The sequence below is a fragment of the Neomonachus schauinslandi genome, chromosome 7, assembly GCF_002201575.2.
Source record: "Neomonachus schauinslandi chromosome 7, ASM220157v2, whole genome shotgun sequence".
NCBI classification, from domain to species: Eukaryota; Metazoa; Chordata; class Mammalia; order Carnivora; family Phocidae; genus Neomonachus; species Neomonachus schauinslandi.
The window spans coordinates 36407405-36428809 of record NC_058409.1 but is presented as its reverse complement, the minus strand read 5'-3'; the positions used below and the strand labels follow the sequence as shown (position 1 = coordinate 36428809).

At 36.4% G+C, this 21405-nt stretch overlaps 1 protein-coding gene across 8 annotated transcripts in view; it reads right to left on the bottom strand.

Annotated features, from left to right (window-relative positions):
* TCERG1 (transcription elongation regulator 1) overlaps positions 1 to 21405 on the bottom strand; it is a 59924-nt gene that overhangs the window by 13726 nt on the left and 24793 nt on the right. For 3 of the 8 annotated variants that reach the window (XM_021701733.2, XM_021701734.2, XM_021701738.2), the window contains exons 10-16: positions 15810 to 15970; positions 14079 to 14135; positions 13666 to 13732; positions 12251 to 12280; positions 11035 to 11170; positions 10119 to 10208; positions 1953 to 2071 (exon numbers count right to left, since the gene is read on the bottom strand). In XM_021701733.2, the coding sequence (XP_021557408.1) occupies positions 1953 to 2071; positions 10119 to 10208; positions 11035 to 11170; positions 12251 to 12280; positions 13666 to 13732; positions 14079 to 14135; positions 15810 to 15970 (660 nt within the window). Of the gene's footprint in view, positions 1 to 1952; positions 2072 to 10118; positions 10209 to 11034; positions 11171 to 12250; positions 12281 to 12520; positions 12572 to 13665; positions 13733 to 14078; positions 14136 to 15809; positions 15971 to 21405 lie in introns of all 8 variants that reach the window. The other 5 variants (XM_021701735.2, XM_021701737.2, XM_044916762.1 and 2 more) reach the window with 2 other exon arrangements.

Here is a 21405-nt window from a genome sequence, read left to right as displayed (position 1 = left end):
TATAAAAGTGAGAATTAAATAATTATTATTTTTCACCAGAAAAGACCAAGATGAAGTTTTAGCATTAGATTCAGATAGATTTTTTATATGACTCCAAAAAGCACTGCTTGGTAACAGACATGTTACCCTTTTTTCTCAGGGAGAGCTGAGGGTGGACAGTAGTAGTAGGAGACCAGTAAGAGTAGAGTGACCAGGAGTTGACCCTAGGAGGAATGCCTTAAGATTTCCATCAAAAGAGAAAAGAGAGAATGGGTACTAAGGTAATTCTCCCCAGTCATTCTTTCCCTTAGAATAAACTCCAGGGCTTTTTATCTACAAATTCTACTAAAAAGCTTTGTTGATAGTAGTCTTTTTCCATTACAAAGTAGACTTAAGTTAATGGGCACTATTTTCTCCATTTTAAGTTTTTCCTCATTTTCTGCCACTCACTAAAATTGGTCCTAATCTCTATGCTAGTGTTGAATGTATTAATATAACAATACAGCACAATGTCCCCAGTGCCAAGACATCTAGTTATGTACCTCATGGCTTTATTTTCTGAAGTAACCTGCAAAGTACAGATCACTCCAACAATTCTATGAGCCCCAAAAGAACACCAACAGGATACTGTGACACAGCAAGACTTTGTCAAATCCACAAAATGGAAATCTCTTCAGAGTCTCAGTTACTGCCAGGTTCATACTGGTTTTAATAAATAGATATATTTTGCCGAATCACTTCAAAACAAGCTGCAGACATGCAGACATCATGAGACTTCATCTATAAATATTTCAGCATGTATCTCCCTCGGAGTAAACCTTTTCCCCTCCACAACCACAATACCCCAAAAGACTATGAATTCTCTAATATGTAATAACAAACAATGTTCAAATTTACTCAACTGCATCCCAGTTGCAAGTATCTGACCCAAGAACTCACCCTTCTGATTAACCAACAGAAAGGCCCAAGACCCCTCAGAGTCTGAAACTCAATTACCCCCTGACAAATATTACATTCTTCAGAGCCACAAATACTCTGTTAGCTTTATTGTCTGATATGTGTATTAATGCCATAGGTTTCTCTTCATGTTTCAAACATAAAATCGTAATACCAGATACACTTTCTCAAACAACATCACTCTTATCTCCAATGACAAAAGTAACTGCTTAAACAAGATGGATTTTTATAAAAACTACCATTTAACCCAGATGCTCCGCGATTCTACCCTATAGTTTTGGAAATTCTCCATATTATGAGGTGTTCACAGCAGCCTAAAAACACAACTGTTAAAACTAAGCCACAAATAAGAAAGTAATTCTCCCTTGCCTAATCTGTGCTTAGCACCAGAATCTAATTGAAATCCCACATGCACTTGTGCAAGTTACCCAATTTACTCTTACTTTCCTTATCTGCAAAACAGGTATGAGAGGAGTCCGTTAATCATGCGTGTAAGTTTGTACATATATCTTTAAGTGCACATAAAATATCCACGAAATGATGCCATTATTGTTATGATGCTAGTCACGTAAGTTTAAAGTCTCATCTTCTTCAGCCCATTACACGTACTCACTACCCATTAACAATCAATTGAAAATGTCAGACAAAAACATAATCTAGACAGAGAGGTCCTTCATCACTCCAATTCCATCAAAATAATGTCCCTGTGCTGCAAGTTATTAGGTGTAAAACTTTAAGATGGAGACAGATTTTTTTTTTTAATCATTTACCAGTTTCTAGAGAAGGAAATTTATTCCCACAGGGAAGCTCTTAAAACAAAGGTACCCTTCTTGAAAACCAATGCCTCTCACAGGGCACAAGAGATTCCTCTAAAGGAAATATATTAAGAATGAAGATCAGAAATGCAGCCACCAATAATCAAATAATCCAATTATCCAAAAGATACGTATTCTCTTAGCTGATCTTAGGAGAAAGCACATAAATATTTTGAAATGTTACAATAATGAACCATATACCTTGGATTAAATTTTGCTTCTTCCATCATTTTCTTGAAATCTTCCTTGGCTTGCATTATTTTGTTTTTCTTTTCCCTGCGTTCTTCCTCAGCCCTCGTCTTTACATACTGATCAAATACCTATCACAAAAATAAACCAATTTGACAAGTTAGTCTTTCATATAAATAATTTAATTACCAAACTACGGAATCTGTAAGAAAATACTAAGTCAATATCTTTGTCCAGAATGTAATAGAAAAATACACTAACTATAGATACCTCAATTATATGCAGACTATCTATAGCAAGTCTCAGAAGCCCTCTGTTTAGATTTCCAGAACAGAGTTAAAAGCCCCTGTAATTTTCATTTTCCCTGATTACAAATTGAATACATGTTTACTAAAAAAATTTCAGGCAATATAAAATGTATAAAAAATTACAGTCCTTCCAAATCTTTCTAGAAAAAAACATCAGCAGTATGGATTTAAATTTATTTCTGTGGTTCTCTTTAAGGCATAACTATTTTCACCAAAATGTAATGCTTTACAGTTTAAATTTATTTCTGTGGTTCTCTTTAAGGCATAACTATTTTCACCAAAACGTGATGCTTTACATCTATCCTATAGTATTTTCCCACTTAATAACATATAGACAAGATAATAAACTGAACACGCACACCTATTTCCTGTTTTCTTCAAATGCCAAAAATGCCAATAGAGGATTTTTTTTTTTTTTTTTTAAATCACAAACCAACAAGAACAGGCCAATGGGAAAAAGAGAGCAACTCTCGATGGTGAAAAGCACATGGATAAGTAGTAAAGGACTTGGAGGACATGAGAAAGCAGACCCTAATTTAGCAGTCAAGAAAACAAAGAAACCAATTCTTTTTTTTAATTAGAGAATCCTCAAACAGCTCCACAGGCGACAGCACCAGATATCCATAGAAGTGAGGGTAGAGTATAGCTATAATAAGGTTCTTTAAGAATGAGTCAATCAGTAGATCCCCCTTGCCAACTTCATGTACCGGAGGGCACTGTCACTCCTGAACCTAAGTAAAAGGCAGGTGATTAGTCTCTAGAACAAGGGATGGCAACTCACAATCTGCCGGCCAAATCTGGCCTGCTGCCTATTTTTGCACAGCCCAAAAAAGTTTTAACATTTTTAAACGGTTAGGAAAAAACAGACTAGAAAATTTCATGACATTTCATGACACATGACAATTAAATGAAATCCAAATTTTAGGGTCTTTAACTGAAGCTTTATTTGAACAGTCATATTCACTCCTTTACATCTATCTATGGGTCCTCCTACACTAGAGCTGCAGAATTATACTATAGTGACAGGGACCAGATGGCCCCTAAAGTTACAATATTTATTATCTGACCCTTTATGTTAAAATTTTGCTGATTCTTGCTCTAAAAGGTAACGCGGTATCTCTGGCCTGAGTTGGGGGGGGGCGGGGGAGGGACAACATGAATTAGAAATGGGGCATACCAGAGAAAACAGTGAATTAACCAGTTACATACCAAACATAAGACACAGTTCTCCCAGAACAAAAGCAGTAAGAACTGCGTCCTTTCATCAGGACACGAAAGGTTCTTATCAAGAATGTGACCAGCCTAAAAATTACCTGCACCAGGAGATCCTCAACAAACTGGCTTAAATCACCCTACAGCAGGGTTTTTCAACCTCAGCACTTATGGCACTTGGGCCAGATAATGTTTAGCAGCACCCGTGGACACCGGATGCCAACAGCACCCCCTCAGTTGTGACAACCAAAAATGTCTCCTGGGGCAAAACTGTCCCTGACTGAGAAGCAAGGCTTTACAGTAAAGCCAAGTCATGGGAGCCCAATTAGATGCTCAAAGTGCCCAAAGAGCATTTCAATGCTTCATTCCTAATCATGAGAAGTCCAGGTCTCTTTAAAGACATCTAAGGAAACTCTCCAGCATGAAAAATAGAAACCAAAATAGAAAACAGAAACTGTGCATGAAAATGAAAACTTAAAAGAAAAAAATCCTCAACAATCTCATAAAACTAAGATACTATAACCATAAAACAAGAAAAAGAAAAAAGAAATCCTAGAAATTATGACAGAAGAAATGAAAAATTAAAGGATCAGACTATAAAAATGAGAAAGTCACCCAAAATGTTTTTTTAAAAAAGGGCAGAGGTAGAAAACAAGAGAAAAAAAACTTTAAGGACAAGCCCACAAGGGCAAATTTAAACAGGTGGAAACAAATCAAAAAAGCAATACAAGAAAATCTCCCAGAACTGAAAGATACAAATTCACATACTAGAAGGGCCACCAAGGGCCCAGCACATGGTTAATCACCATGAGATTTCAGAACTCCGTACACTAAGAGAAAGATCCTACATGCCTACGAAGGAAAAATAAACACGTCCATAAAGAAAGGAACAAGTAAAGATTGATTCAAAAACAATGAAAACTAGAAAAAGCAACATCTTCAAAATCCTGAAAAAGATTTCCAATTTCAAATATCTTAAACCAAACAATTCCAAATTAGGGATATACAATAAAGGTGTTTTCAAATATGCCAGGCTTCAGAAATTTATTTCCCATGCATGTTCTCCCAAGAAGCTATTACAGGGATGAAATGCATCAAAACGGAGTAAATCAAGAAAGAAAAGACCTATGATGGAGGAAACAGGTGAACCCACCCCCCCCTCACACCCCCGGCCCACCAAAAAGAGAGACGAGGGAAATCCCAGGATGATAGTAAAGACTGGTCATCCTCAAAAATGACAGCAATACATCAGGTGTAGAGGGCAACCAGTCCAGAATGAAGCAAATGAGAAGGCTCTGGAAGAAATGTCTTCAGAAAGATAAAACTGGGGCAGCACTCTAATATTTTTCCTAGCTTATCTTATAGAAGTATTTGACTCTTTAAATGTGTGCATGCACATCTTCAGAAAAAGTCAAGCAAAAAATGTTTTCTTTAAAAAACTTCAAACTTCTTTCCAGGTCAGGCCATATATATCTACTAACCTTTAATAGCTGAAGAGAATTATCTACAATTATCTCACCAGTCTCCTGCTAGGCATGTAGGTCATTTTCAGTACCCTCTAAATATAGCACTGCAATAAATCCTGAAAGCATTTGCATGCTGACGGAAATGGGAAAGAGGGCTCTTTTCAACCCCTCTCTCCTTTCTTGGTACATACTTTCTTTTTCTTTTTTTCTTTTAAAAGATTTATCCATTTCAGAGAGAGTACACGGGGGAGGGGAAGCCGACTCCCCACTGAGCAGGGAGACAAGGAGGGTCGAGGGCCCCAGCCAAATGAGCCACCCAGGCACCCCCTTGGTATATACTTTCTTATTTGTAAAAGTAATAAATTAGAAATAAAACCCAAGTGAATTTATGTTAACTTTCTTTTCAGAAGCTCGAGAAAACTTCACATCCCCTCCTCTGGGATATCTCACACCAAGGTTAGGATTTAGGAGTTCTGTTATGCTTCCAAGTTTCTCCTAATTATTTGTGTCGTGACTCCCAATACACTTGGGCTTTATGTTCCTACTTTAAGCAGTTATTTTCTTACAACATCAACTTGTGAACAAAATGTTGTAATTAACACCATGAAAGTTAGTAAGTTTTTAAAAACTTCCTAGTTGACTTTTATAGGTATAATCAAAACCATCCAAAATAAAGGGCTATACTGTCTAAGCCAAAGCAGCTTCTAGGGTGCTGGTAATATTCCATTTTTTTGTTTTTACATCACTTTATTGATGTATGATTGACATACAAAAAGCTATACACATTTAATGTATACAATTTGATAAGTTTGGAGATAAATAGACATCTGGGAAACCACCACAGTCTATGCCAAAAACATATCCATCACCTCCAAAACGTTCCTCCAGCCCTTTTAATTTATTCTTATTTTATATGTGGTATTAAGAACACTTAAGATTTATCTTCTTAGCAAAACGTTGAGCATCCAATACAGTACCACTAGCTATAGGCACTATGCAATACAAACCTCTAGGACTTAGCTGTCTTGCATAACTATTTATGCACACTTTGTGAAACTTGGGATTTTTAGATTCTTCTTCAAAATATAAATTTGTGAAAAGTATGGGTGTGATATTGTGTTGTAAGAAAACATAATAAAAGTAAAAAAAAAAAGAACAGAGAAGCAAAAAAAAAGAAGAAAAAAAATATATATATTTGATAAAGAATGAAATAGGGGGGGGTGGGGGGGGGGGGGGGGGGGGGGGGGGGAGGGAATGGGTAAAATGGGTGATGGTGATTAAGGAGGGCACTTGGGATGAGCACCAGGTGTTGTATGGAAGTATATATTGTGTACCAGGGACTAGTATTATACTATACGCAACCTAATTGGAATTTAAATAGAAAGGAAAATATATGTATTTGGTCTTCATCCTGGCTCCTGGCCAGAGTTCCTAAAACCCTTATAATTTCCTAAGTGTTAAGAACAATTTGATGTTATTCATAACGAGGCCCTTTCACCTATACCTAAGTTAGTGTCAGTGAAATGATTTCTGGAAAGCTTCTAGATAACCACAGGATGGCAGACAGTCACCAGTGGAACCAACCATGTCATTTGAGCATTGGAACTTCCAAGGGCTGTGACTGAGTCCAATCACCAAAGGTCAATGACTTAATTGATCACTCCTATGTCATGCTGCCTCCATAAAAATCGTAACCAAAGGGGTTCAGAGAGCTCCTGGCTTGGTAAACATTTCCATGTGCCAGGAGAATGGCACACTCCCAACTCCACAGGGACAGAAGCTCCAGCATCCAGGACCCTTCCAGATCTCACCCTATGTACGTCATCTGCTGTTCAATTGTATCCTTTACCATATCCTTTCTTATATTATAAACCAGTAAACATAAGTGTTTTCCAAAGTTCTGTGAGCCATTATAGCAAATTATTAAACCTGAGGAGGGTACTATGGGAAACCCTGATTAGCAGCCAAACTCAACAAAAGGGTGCAGAACCTGGGAACCTACTACTTGTGATTGGCATTCAAAGAGAGGGCAGATCTTGTGAGACTAAGCCCTTAATCTGTGGGATCTGACCCTAATTCCATGCAGACAGTGTCAGAATTCAACTTAATGGTGGGTCAGCCAGCTACTGTCAGAGAACTGATTGATGTGGAAAAACACCTACACATTTGATGTCCAAGTATTCAATGTGTAGAGGAAGTTTTTCCTTTTCAACAGGTCTCTATTATTTGATTCTCACTTCAATTTAATTCAATTTATAATTTGATACTGACTCAGTAAACAGTGGCCAAGACGGCCAGTTGACAGTCACTAATATCCTGGTAATGTATTACCATATTCTAACACTATCAATCTTAAAAAGCTCTCAATAACACATAACTATATTAAAATGTTTATTTTTGAAATAAGGTAACAGACAATTTATTTTAAAGTGTTAGCCTAACTGGTCTCTACATCAGAGCCTAAAATCCTGCATGGAAATGCTATGATTCTGTTGAAAAATGTTATTCACTTTTAAACTTGTCAAAACAGGGGTGCCTGGGTGGCTCAGTCATTAAGCATCTGCCTTTGGCTCAGGTCATGATCCCAGGGTCCTGGGATCGAGCCCCGCATCAGGCTCCCTGCTCTGCAGGAAGCTTGCTTCTCCCTCTCCCACTTCCCCTGCTTATGTACCCTCTCTCACTGTGTCTCTCTGTCAAATAAATAAATAAAATCTTTTAAAAAAATAAATAAAATAAACTTGTCAAAACAAATACAACAAAAATATTTGACTCCTTAAGTGATCTTTTATCAAAAACAAGATTATATAAAGAAAATCTTACGTTAAAATTTACGGTTACAATTACATAAAATACTGCTTTTATAATGATGTAAGACAGACATAAATCCAAAGAAAACTAGAAAAGGACAGAAGTGAAAGATGTACTTTTAGGTTATGAGACATTTTCAATGAAATCGCTAGTTTTTTTTTTTAAATCAAAACACGTATTTCAGAAATGAAGTTACAAAGTGCAAATATGTAACCTAGCACTTAACTGGTTTCTCCCTGATTTTATACTCTTATGCAAATAATAAAACTAAGTACTGAAAAAGTACATGGATTAATGCCAAATGTTAGCTTCCCCTTTCATTTCTTACACTGCAGTTGGAAGAATTCCACTCAAACGGCATGAGAACCTTTAAGTAAAATTTTTATTTAAATAAAATAATGCTTGGTATTTTTCCTCTTTTTAACTATTACTCCTATAGGAGTAATAGGAGTGTAACACCATCAGCTTACAAAATGCCTCCTAAATTGGGAAAGAATTTTAGTTCTCAATACAAGCTTGTAATTTAACTCAGTAAGAAACTATAACACTCAGTAGCATGACGAGAAAGTCTCAAAAATTTTAAAGTACACCTCCAGAGATATTTAGGTTAAGCACTGTTCCAGGCATTACACATACAACAATGAACAAAACAAAGTTCCAGCACTCAGAATTTATACTCTGCAGTAGGAGGAGACAGAAGATAAGATAATTTTAGATAATCAGAGCTATGAGTGCTATAAAGGAAAGAAGGCAAAGAGATACATTGATCAGAAGGCATTTGCACAAGCACCTGAATAAAATGATAGAGCATATACAGACACCTGGGGGAAGAACATTCCAGACAGAGAGAAGTACCAGAATGTGCCTTACTTGTTCAAGGCATAACAAAGGAAGTGTGGCCAGAATGAATAAATCTAAGAAAAGAGCTTCAAGAAGTATGCAGTTAAGAGTGTTAACCATAAAGAATTTCAATTTTATCCTAATGAAATGGGAAGCCCTGGACATTTTTTAAGCAAGGGAACAGTAACAATACCTTAATCTGTCACTTAAACTTTAAAATTAGTGTGGCTGCCATGTGGAAAAAGAACTTGACTATAGAGAAAGCAAGAACAGAAGGAAGCAAAGATATCAGTCAGAGGCTACAAGGCTCTACATGCTGAGAAATGATCATGGTGCCTCGAAATACAGTAATACTGGGAGAAATGGTGAATAAGAAGTTGTATTTACAAGCTTTTAGAGGCAGATTTTGCTGACAGACTTGAAATGTGCAATGGGGAGAAGTAAAGAATCAAGGCTGATTTATACTTCTCGATAGGGCCATCAACCCAGGAGAGAATGAGACCATCACACAGTTTAAAACAAACAAAACCAAAAAACCCTACTATGCTTGAAATGCAGATGCAAATATATCTGGAAGTCATGTTTTTCTATTACACATACAAAATACATGTCTGGCACACTATAAATGTCCTCTCATCATAAAAAGTTTGTGATGAGACCTACATGCATAATGGCACAAGCAGTGCAGAGAATTATTCCAACTGTTCAATTGTCAATATAAAGGACAGACTACCAAATGAAATCCTGTAGCTCAACAGCCCTATAGCAAGTGGTTCAACATACTCACCATTCTAAAGAGATCACTGTCTGGGTGGTCCAGGTAATTCAGAAACTATGTAAGTTGAAAGTGTGCAATGCTTTAGAGGAAGAAGCAATCATTGTGAGATGATACGTATTGCTGAGTCACCATGGGAATCAATGGCAACTCAATAAGAGGCGACTCTAATTCATGTTAACTCTAGTTCAGCAGACACCCTCAAGTATCTATCAACTCTTTAAGTGTATAACGAAAAGATATTTAACAGTTGCCACTTAGATGTAGAATGTACCCATGAAACGTAAACAGGTCTTTGAATGTTGTCTATCTACAAAACACACACTCTCATACATATATATTGGCACTAACAGGAAGGTTAGAACACCAGTATCCAATCATGGTCCCATCAGGTGGGTAAGACTGTAGGTGTTTCTTTTTCCTTTCCATTCATCTGTATTTTTCTTTTTCTACTCTAAATTTGCAGCATTTGCCCAAGAAAAAGTAAATTAATAAGCACAATGAAATGCATTTTGAAAACTTTAGATAAAACCTCAGCATGTATGAGGCATAAAGACAAAATGCTGATGAAGCAACAGCCACATCCATAATAAAGGCAAAACTAATTATTTAAATGTCCACATAGTCGGTAACTGTTTCTAAGATATAAGACTATGTTTTTAAAGTACTGTGTTACCGGGTGGAGGAAAGGATGGTATTTTATTCCTTACATTTTAAAAATTATGCTGCTAAGGGATATACATTTCTTAAATAATTATTTTCCTTTTACCTGTTTTCTCTCTTTAGGATTGAGAAGTAAGTACCGAGGATCAAAAACTATCTTGTGCAACTCCTTCTCCCATGTTGAAAAAGCAGACACCTTTAAAATAAAAATGTATTGCCTCATAATTAAGTTGGCTCTAAAAACATAAAGGTCATATAATTTTCCTTGAAATCTACAGGACATCTGCTTAAAAAGGAGACATAATAAAAACCATACTGAAGTTTCCATCATTAATAAATGACAAGCAGTGGGAGGCTAGCAACAGCAAATTTCCACACTAATTGGCTCTGAACATTTCTATATTACACAGAAATAACACACACTTAATTAGTCATTAAAATAACCACTACTGTGTGACATTTTAAAAATCAGTACATCAAAAAAAGCCTTGAAGATTTGCATTTTGATTTCCCAGGCTTTCTCCAATCTTGTGAACAATGTTGTGATTTTAAATTGAACAAATATACTTATTCAAATGAATATGTGAATATGTGAACCAAAAGGCTGAAACCCCCTCTCAATTAAGCTTTATTAATAATATCATAAAGTACCAGTTCTCCTTTAACCAAAACCATTCTGGGAAGTATTAAAGAATTATATATGCCTTACCTATCCCACGTAGTCCGCCATTCTGTAATGTTAATACTCTGTTAATACTCATCTTATATTACTCACCAAAATGTAATGACCCAATAAATGTTAAATGTTATTTGTATTTAAAAGGATAGTAAAATGGCATTTAGTTAAACATGATAGGATGGGCCAAGAAAAAGGCTGTTTGAGAGAGTACAGTAATTTGATAGGCTTCCCTTATCCCCCCCCCGACAACATGAGCACTAACCTTAGACTTGACCTTTTAGCAAGACATATTTATATTACTTATACAAAACAGAAATATCTCCCCCAAAGATTGTTTTCTGACCCCTCTCTCTAGCAGCATGTCCTTGAACTGCTTCATTCTGGCCTCCAGAGGGACAATGGCCCTTTCTCGGGCAGCTTTAATTTCAGCTTCCATCGCAGCTTCTTTCTCTGAATCAATGTCTTTATTATCGTCTCTCCTATAGAAAAAATAAAATATAAGGCATCAACTGACAAAATATTAATAAGGAATCTTACTAAAATCTTTACATCAATGGAATATTCAAGACTCACTACTGAGCAGCATATTTTTGGCAAAAAAAACTATATTGAGGGTTTCAAATGAACTCTAAGGGATAAGCAACTTCCATTATAATAATAATAATAAAGTTACAATGAGCTTCTAATGATGTTACAATGGCTATATTGTTGTGCTGTCTCTCCCCCTGATACACAGAATAAACTACCTTACTTTCAAAAACAAAAACAAAAAACTAACATTGCAGTAAAACTCTATGTGTTAGAAACAAACAGCACAAAATGTAATTTTTAGTTCTTGAAATGACATAGTATTTTCCAAAATGTTTTACATTATAGATGCATAAAATATTTCTTAATCTAATAAAAATTGGATAAGTCTTAGTAATCTCAAATATTCATTTTGAAAATAAAATGAAAATATCTGCAAACTTGGCCATTTGGGTATGTGAGATATATACCTTACCTACCTGACATCTTTTTTACTCACTTTCTGGGTGGTAAGTTGAGATTTAAGTTGAAGGACAGGTCCCAGAGAGCAACATAGGCCCAGGAGTAGTTAGATGGAATTACAACTGTTCACCAATGACTAAACTACTTCTTTTTCCTCAAAAAATGCACCTCAGGGCTAAGGACAACGTTGCTGTTGCTCTCACTCAAGTGAGATTGTAAACATGAAATCGAGTCACCTCTCAAACATCTGCACTATGAAGAAGGCCCGTTCATGTGAATAATCCAAAACAGTAAGTAATTCAATAATATTCGGGTGTGTCTGAGCAGATCTTCCTTCTTAAATATGATCTGCTAAGTATAAAAATAAAATTGGTTCATATTCCCTACACAAACTTAAGGGAATCAGGAAAACAAAACATCATCAATTTCAAAAGCATGCTATAAAGGGAAGTGAAGGTAGCCCAGCAGATTTAAATGGAACTAAGGCTAACCCACACATACATGTTAAGTGAGAGGTAATTAGCAACTTAGAGAATGAATCAAAAGAAATAGAAGACATAGTCCGTGACCTGCAGGAACTTAGCGAGATAGTCTGTGACCTAAGATATGCACAAAACAAACAGGTAAAAGTAATTTGCCAAACAATATACCCTCTTATAATAATTTAAGAACTATTTAAATAAAGAATTAAGACATCCAAGAAATATAACTAATGAAAACAAATAACCTTTACAGAATTACACTAAATGGAAATGTCACAATACAAACTATCACTATCTCTCTCAATAAAAGAAATAAAGAAAAACTAAGCCAGGAAAAATAGGCTTTTAACTTTGTACCTAAATAGAGAAGCTCGGGCAATCCACATAAAGGACTTCTTTGACATTCTCCTGATAAAAGCAGTTAAAAACCTTACAGAGTTGTCTATAAGAACAAACAATTAAAAACAACCTAAAAGTTTAACATTGTAGGAACATCCAAAATTATGGTTATATAAACAGAATGAATACAGTCATTTGTAACTATTAAGAAAACAAATGTCTTATTCTACATTTTATTTAAGGACTCAAAATCAGTTGATTACAACTAATATTTACATATTTGGTCAAGAACTAAAAAGTCAACTGCAAAAATGAAAACAGCTATGTTACTTCGGTTGATTATGAGTGACTCTCTTTAATATCTTAATTTAACATTGTTGTTAACGATTTTTTAAAAAGAACCACCCTTCCAAGGGGCTGTCTTACTGACTTCTTTGCCATAATTTGGCTGCATTCAATCTGTCCTTTTTAGATAAGGACTACGGTTCACCCAGTTCCTAATAATGTCGTCAAACTTTCCTTTTTGCTGCTAAATAATGGTCCCATTCCTCCCCCACCCACACACAAATACCATCTACCCAAGCCTTTCATCCCCCATAATTAGAAACATTCATATTTTACCCAATTACAGAGCAATGGCCAACCTAATGCTCCTGCTTATGGCAATCTCTCTCTCCCAAAGCATTTTCTAAGCTCACAGGTTCCCTCTTCACCAGGTAGTAATGACACAGACTCAAGGACTGGCTAAGTGACAAGTACATAAAAAGAGAGAGAAGTCTGTGTGTCTATATTTATGAAATTTCTGGAATGGTGTCTGTTGGGGTCTACATTAAGGAGGACATTCATTTTTTTATAAAATTCAGGCTTAATGAATGTCTGAAAATAATTTATCATCTAATTCCTAAAATGTCACTTGGCTTTATAATACTTTTTTTAAGTAATCAAGTATTGAAGTAATCAAGTATTCTGCACATCTAGCAACAGAAGGGACACCATTTCTACATTCTAAAGAAAAGCTTTCTAATATTAGGCCTTAGCAAATCAAGACTTCTGTCTCCTAAAATACACATTACCTGTCCCGACCACAAACTGACTGGGACCTAATAACTTTTAAAATAGTATTATAATCTACCTGAATTACATGAACTATAAGTATTACTTACTTCCGTTTTTTGGCTTTAACAGGTTCATCTTCATTAAGTTCTTCCATTAATTCTTGTTCTTCTTTAACTGTAAGATCAAATTTAATTAAACCTTGTCAGAATAAAATTCAGCAAGCAACATTTTAAACATTTAAGTCTGAATCCTTCTAGCAACTACCAGAACACTTGCTTTAATAGTATTAAAAAGTAGCTACATGGGCGCCTGGGTGGCTCAGTCAGTAGTTAAGCATCTGCCTTCGGCTCAGGTCATGATCCCAGGGTCCTGGGAATGAGTCCCGCATTGGGCTCCCTGCTCAGTGGGGCGCCTGCTTCTCCCTCTCCTCCCCACTCATGCTATCTCTCCCTCTCTCCCAAATAAATAAATAAAATCTTAAAAAAAAAAAAAAGGTAACTACAATCTATAGTTTACTCACTTGCACTCATAGAGAATTGCCATTTTTGGATGGACAGCATTGTGGGGGTCGGGTGTCCTGGCAAAAATACATCAAATATTATTATGAATAGTTATATGCACATATTACACAATATTTTCTTTTTTAAAAAGTTACTGTTTATATAAAATACCCATCCCATGATACTCTCTCCTTTATAAAATATTAAACAATTCTAAACTTCCTAAATTAATCTTCCCTTTAAATTTCTAATCCACTTTGAAATGTTTATTCATGAGACATGTATTTATCAAATAACTGAATTGAATATTTGAAAACAGTCATAAAAACAAAAGCAAATCTCATACCTCCTTGGCATAATTCAACACTAGGATTATAAAGTATCATCAATATCACAGCTATAAAACAGATACTGCTGAAGGGAAAAATGGTGCCTAGTGACTTTACCACTAGGCAGGCAAAGTTTCACTGATTTGCAAATGACTTACAAGCAAAAAATGTAGTACCACATATATATAACCCATAAAGATTGCTCAATTATTAGGACATATATTTGGATTGATTTCATTGGAAGTATTAGGTGATTCATTTATGCTGCTACAGCACACGGGGGGGGCGGGTTCTATAAAAACACAATCATGTCAATATGAGGGCAAATTACCAATAAAAAATATGCAATAAAAATTATGTAAAAATATCTGTGTCCATTATATCTACTGAAATGCTGTCTGAACACAAGGTACCTTAAAAGATAATCTTTTTTTTTTTTTAAAGATTTTATTTATTCACTCGAGACACAGGGATACAGAGAGAGAGAGAGAGAGAGAGAGAGAGAGAGAGCACGAGCTGGGGGAGAGGCAGAGAAAGCAGCAGGCTCCCCGCTGAGCCAGGAGCCGGACGTGGGGCTCGATCCCAGGACCCTGGGATCACGATCCGAGCCGAAGGCAGATGCTTAACCATCTGAGCCACCCAGGTACCCCAAAAGATAATCTCTTAATAAAGTTTGTCTCTCTATTGTCAGGAATAAGGCTTTTATTCCCTAAATTTCATCTACTTGAAAAGAGTAAGCTTTTGGGGCGACCGGGTGGCACAGTCAGTTAAGTGTCCAACTCTTGATTTCAGCTCAGGTCATGATCTTGGGGTCATGAGATTGAGCCCTGCGTTGGGCTCTGCACTCAATAGGGAATCTGCTTGGGATTCTCTTTCTCCTCTCTCTGCCCCTCCCACCGCCCCCCCCCCCCCCCCGTACTGCATACACACTCTCTCTGTCTCTAATATAAATAAATCTTTAAAAGAGTAAGCTTTTATAACTTTACAAAATTTTGTATTTTATAAAAATTTAGTAAACAATATTTTTAAAATACCTGTACAGTTCTGATTATTCAAAAAATATATTACTAGTTATAAAAAGTGCTGAGACACTCACTGAGGAGTGTGTTAATATTTTAAGTAAGCACAGAGCAAACGTTAAGCAGAACCAACATAACCTGGACTAACTAAAAATCTTGACAAGGACAGTAAGTTAAAAACAATATACATGTAAATATTTTACAAAGAAATAATTGCCCAAACTTTCTAATTTTTAGCATCTCTACTACTGAACTCAAGCTAGCATAACGGTCTATTTCCCATTTCTCAATTTCTTATATTCCTTGAAAACAGCAAGTTTTCTTCCTAAATGGCCTCAAATTTTCTGTAAAAATATTAAAAGAATAATAAAATTAGAGGATAAATTCCTAATTTAAAACTTACTTAGTTTCTTCACTTCTTCCATTCCTTTTTTATGAGGAGGCTCCTGAATAATTTTGTCAACATCTGCCCTTCCAATCAGATCATCAGGTCGGTCCCACATAGAAAGACGGGTGGTAGGATTATAAAAGAAGACCCGCTCATCACCAGTCCAAACAACACACCTACGAATTGATTCAAATATCAGTTTCTTCTGTTATGGAACATATTTGATAGGTAAGTCTTTTACTGACATCCTGCCTAAAGGAGAGGTGGAGGGGTGGTGAGGACACCTTCGTATTTAATAATAGTTACAGAGCCAAATACAATTTCTGGAGGAGAGAGCTGAGTGGCTAAGATTAGAACAGCAGTTCAATATTTTAATGGAGAAAAACCAAGAAAAGCAAAGTAATTCATAATCAGTGGTTAGAGTGCTCAAGAACTTGGTGTAGCTGGCTCAGTCTGAGAGTGTTATATTTTAAGCTATCACAAAGGATGAATTCAATGGCAACAAATAAGAATGCTATTTAGCAGTTCTAAAACTAAAGAAAAGACCACAGCACAATACCTATTATGTAATACTTCTTAGTATTTCTTACCAAATCAGAATTTTACATACTCAAATGCAACCTGCTATGAAGTCTTTAATATCTTACTCTATCTGGTATAAAAAGTAAGAACTATTGATTGCACTATGACACCAGAGCCCACTAGAGCTCATTGTTCCTGTTCATTACAAGAAATTCAGACAAAACAGAAAAAACGAGAACGTAAGGACTGTGTACAGTTTTTAAAAAATAAATATAAGTATGGAAGAGAGTTAATATTTACAGCAGCAATTGCGAGGGTGTAAATTTCCCATTTTTCCTCCCATACACCTCTGCCCTAAGGGCCCCCAGTCACACGGTACATGATGGTGGCAGCACAGGCAGTGAAAACTCCCAATAGAAACCAGGTACTTAAGGCAAGATAATGACAAGTTCATCAACAGCTGCCAAGCCAAGCTGATCTAGATGTTGAAAATATCAGATAAAACCTCTATTGTTGAGAAAATCGAAGACTTTAAGGCAGCAATTATAACTAGAGTTCATGAGACGAAGAAAAAAAAACTTGAAATGAAAACACAGTTCTCATTAGAGAAATAGAAACTGCAAAAAAACAAAACCAAAAACTTTAGATGAAAAACACACAACTGAAGCAAAGGAAAAAAAAAAAAAAAGGAGACAAGCCAAAAAACGACTCTTAACTACAGAGAGCAAACTGGTGGTTACCAGAGGGGAGGTGGGTAGGGGGATCGGGATTAAGGAGTACATTTGTCGCAAGCACTGGGTAATGTATGGACGTGCTGAATCACTATATTGGACACCTGAAACAATATCATACATTAAAATAAAATTAGGGGCGCCTGGGTGGTTCAGTCGTTAAGCGTCTGCCTTCGGCTCAGGTCATGATCCCAGGGTCCTGGGATCGAGCCCCGCATCGGGCTCCCTGCTCCGCGGGAAGCCTGCTTCTCCCTCTCCCACTCCCCCTGCTTGTGTTCCTTCTCTCGCTGTGTCTCTCTCTGTCAAATAAATAAATAAAACCTTTAAAAAAATTAAAAATTAAATTAAATTAAAAAATCAAAAAGAGAAGAAGAAAAATACACAACTGAAATTAAATTTCTTTAGATTGGCTCAAGAACAGAATGGAGATGACAGGGAATTATCAGTGAACTAAAAGTACATCAGTAATTATCCCACCTGAAGAATAAAGAGAGGAAAAAAAGAATCAATAGGCTTTCAGGAAACCTAAGGGACTATATCAAAATGCCTTACATAAATGCCACTTACGTAGATGTTTAACTTTACTTAAAAAAAAAAACCCTACCCTAAATTTTCTACGCCCATTTCTAAATATGTCACACCACAAACGGGAACAAGTCCAATGACGTTGGATTTCTTACCAGAAACCATAGAGGCAAGAACAAAGTAAAACAACATTCTTAAAGTTCTGGGGTGTGGGGGGAGAAGCAGGGGGAATGGGAATGAAAATGGCTAATGAAAATGTTCTAAAACTGAATATGGTAATGGCTGCACAACTCTGTGAATATATTAAAAATTATGGAATTGTACACTTTAAATGAGTGAACTGTATGGGATGTGAATCATCTCAATATACTTGTCATATTTTTAAAAAGCAGCTAGACAAAAAAAGTATATATGATTCTTGACATAACATTCTAGAAAATACAAAGTAATCTAAAATAACAGAAAACAGAAGGATCCTTAGGGATGGGATTAGAAGGAGGGATGCATAACAAAGGGACACAAGAAAACTTTCAGGGTTACGGGAAATGTTTATTTTGATTGTGGAAATGAAGTTCAAGTATTTCTGCTCATCGTACTTCAATTTTACTTAAGTAACACAAAAAAATGAGAAAATGGGGGCTCCTATCTGGCTCAGTCGGAAAAGCATACAACTCTTGATCTCGGGGTTCTAAGTTTGAGCCCTATGCTGGGTGTAGATATTACTTAAAAATAAAATCTTTTTTTAAAAGTGAGAAAATGTATAATGTACTACTAAATCAAAATCTTTTATGGAAATGGGACTAGTTGCGGTTTTTTTGTCATGGAATCCAACAAAAAACCAAGGCTCAGTGATCGTCGGGAAAACAAAACACTTCTACTTTTGACCTCTCTTTACAATTAATTTTAAGCGCAGGTGTAGGGGCCCCTGGGTGGCACAGTCAGTTAAGTGTCCTGACTCTTAGTTTCAGCTCAGGTCGTGATCTCAGGGTGGTGAGATCGAGCCCCATGTCCAGCACGGAGTCTGCTGGGGAATCTCTCTCCCTCTCCCATTGCCCCTGTTGCTCATGCTCATGCACTCTCTCTCTCACTCTCAAATAAATACATCTTTATAAACATAAATAAATAAAAGCAGGTGTGGGGTAAGCATATGTTATATACTATGTTCCATCAGAATAATCCTGAGAGGGGCACATGGCTGGCTCAGTCGGGAGAGCATGTGACTCTTGATCTTGGCGTTGTGAGTTCAAGCCTCACACTGGGTGTAGAGATTAAAAATAAAATCTTAAAAAAAAAAATTAAAAAAAGAACAATCCTGAGATACTTAAGCCATCCTGACAGATGTTTAACTTTACTGGGGGGGGGGGAGACCCTAAATTTTCTATGCCAGTTTCTAAAACACTATTTAATTATTAACAACACTAACTACTTTAGGAAAGAGATGCCATTTTACTAATTCACGCGGGCTTCAAAACACCCAAGTGTGCTAATATACTCCATCAGTCCTAATGATAAATGTGGAGTGAGAAGCTGTCAGAACATTTCAGAACTAACAGAAAAATTATGAACAAAGAATTCTTGTACCAAAAAACTGCCCTGTGCTGGGGCACCTGGGTGGCTCAGTCCCTTGAGTATCTGACTCTTGATTTCAGTTCAGGTCATGATTTCACGCGTCATGGGATTGAGCCCTACATCGGGCTCCACGCTCAGCAGTGCCTGCTTGTCCCATTCCCTCTCTGCTCACTCTCTCTCACTCTCTAATAAATAAATAAAATCTTAAAAAAAAAAAACTGCCCTGTGCTAATATGCATGTACGGATGAGAAAATGTTTAGGGATGAAGTGTACTAATATGTGCAACTTTTAACCTATCAAAAAAATGACTGGCAGATGCACTTAGAGATGGTAAATAAATAATAATGCAAATAGAATAAAATGTTAATTGTAGAAGCTAGGTCAGTATATGGTGCTCACTGTTCTACAAACATTCTTTCAACATTTCTATAGGTTTCAACTTTTTCATAATAAAATACCGGAGCAAAAAGCTCTGGAAACAACAAAAACCTACAGAAACACGAGAGCTAATTAACTAGTGGCCCTGTGCCATTCTCAGTATATGAAAAAGTGAGTAAAACTTGAAAGATCAATTTTCCTAAGTTAAAACCCAATACAGAGTATACACAAGGAAAGCACGGCAAATACAGGCAGCCCTCACCGTGCATTCTGCAGGACACTGTAAAAGTAACTGCAAGCTAAAGCTCTAGGATGCAATCTCAGTGAGCAATGGAAAAACCACAATTAGTCCATAACCTTTATTTTTTTAAAAGATTTAATTTATTTATTTGTCAAAGAGAGAGAGAGCACAAGCAGGGGGAACAGCAGGCTCCCACTGAGCGGGGAGTCTGATGCGGGACTCGATCCCAGGGCCCCAGGATCATGACCTGAACCGAAGGCAGACGTTTAACCGACTGAGCCACCAGGCGTCCCAGTCCATAACCTTTAAAAACTTTTGTCAAAACATTAAAAACTCTCTTAGACAAGAAACTGAAGTTTACTGATCTTAAGGAATAAAAAATGCTTCTAATTTTGATCTCTCTTTATTTTAAAGAGTCAAACTAATGCTGTAAAATACAAGGAAAAAAAAAAATCCCAATACTGGTAAGGAAAATATGAAACTTCATGTTTTACACTTAGCTTCTTAACTCTAAAGAAACAGTTACTTCAAGAACAACATTTAAAGCTATGAGGAGATAGAAACACTAATAAAAATCTGATTATCCAAATGAAGTGGCACAGCCTGCTTATTAGCTAAGAAATTTGTTGTGTCTCCTTTCTTTTTTTTTCTAAGTAATCTCTACACCCAACATGGGGCTGAAACTTATAACCCCAAGATCTAGAGTCACATGCTCCACCAAGTGTACCAGCCAGCCACCCCGAGTAATTTGTTTTGCTTAAAGTTAGCATTTACCCATTTTATGAGAAATAGAAAAAAATTAAGGAATTAAAGTTCTACTGACAACACATTTTTCTCTGACAGAACCTGGAAAATAATTTACACAAGCAGTTATCTTACATGTATTCACATGGACTATAAAAGCACCAGGAACATATAGTTGCACTGGGGGGTGAGGGACAGTCCCTAAGAAATACCTAGAACCTAGAAGCTATAAATAAAAGATCAATAAATTTGATCTCATTGAAATACAAAATTTATGTGCGACAAGACATCAAAACAATAATCAACAGGTAGGGAGAAAGTATAATGTATGTAATAAATCAAAGGGGTTAATAGCATGCATAAAAAGGTCTCTTCTGGGGTATCTGGGTGGCTCAGTGGGTTAAGCACCTAAATTGAGCTCAAATCATGATCTCAGGGTCGTGGGATCGAGCCCTGCATCTGGCTCCACACTCAAGAGGGAGTCTACTTATCCCTCTCCCTACCCCCTCCCCGAGCTATCTCGCTCTCAAATAAATAAAATCTTAAAAAAAAAAAAAAACTCTCTCCTATCATTAAGAAAAAGACAAGTCCATAAAAAAGATGAGGGAAACTGTGACGGAAGCAATCCACAGCCAATGAACATGAAATAAATTGAATTACACCAGCATTCTGAAAACACGTAAAGGGAATCTTTTTCTCAAAAGGTTACCAAGGATTTAAATAGAATATGCCACACTGGTAAGAGGGAGAGAAAACTGGTACTGAGGCTACTGCTGGGAATATTAACTGGCACAGTCCAGCCTGCCCCACCCCGCCCCGCGCCAAAACCTTTCTGAGGTCAACCTAGCATTATCTACGGAAATATTAAATAACAGTATCACTTGATTCAATTTCACCTCT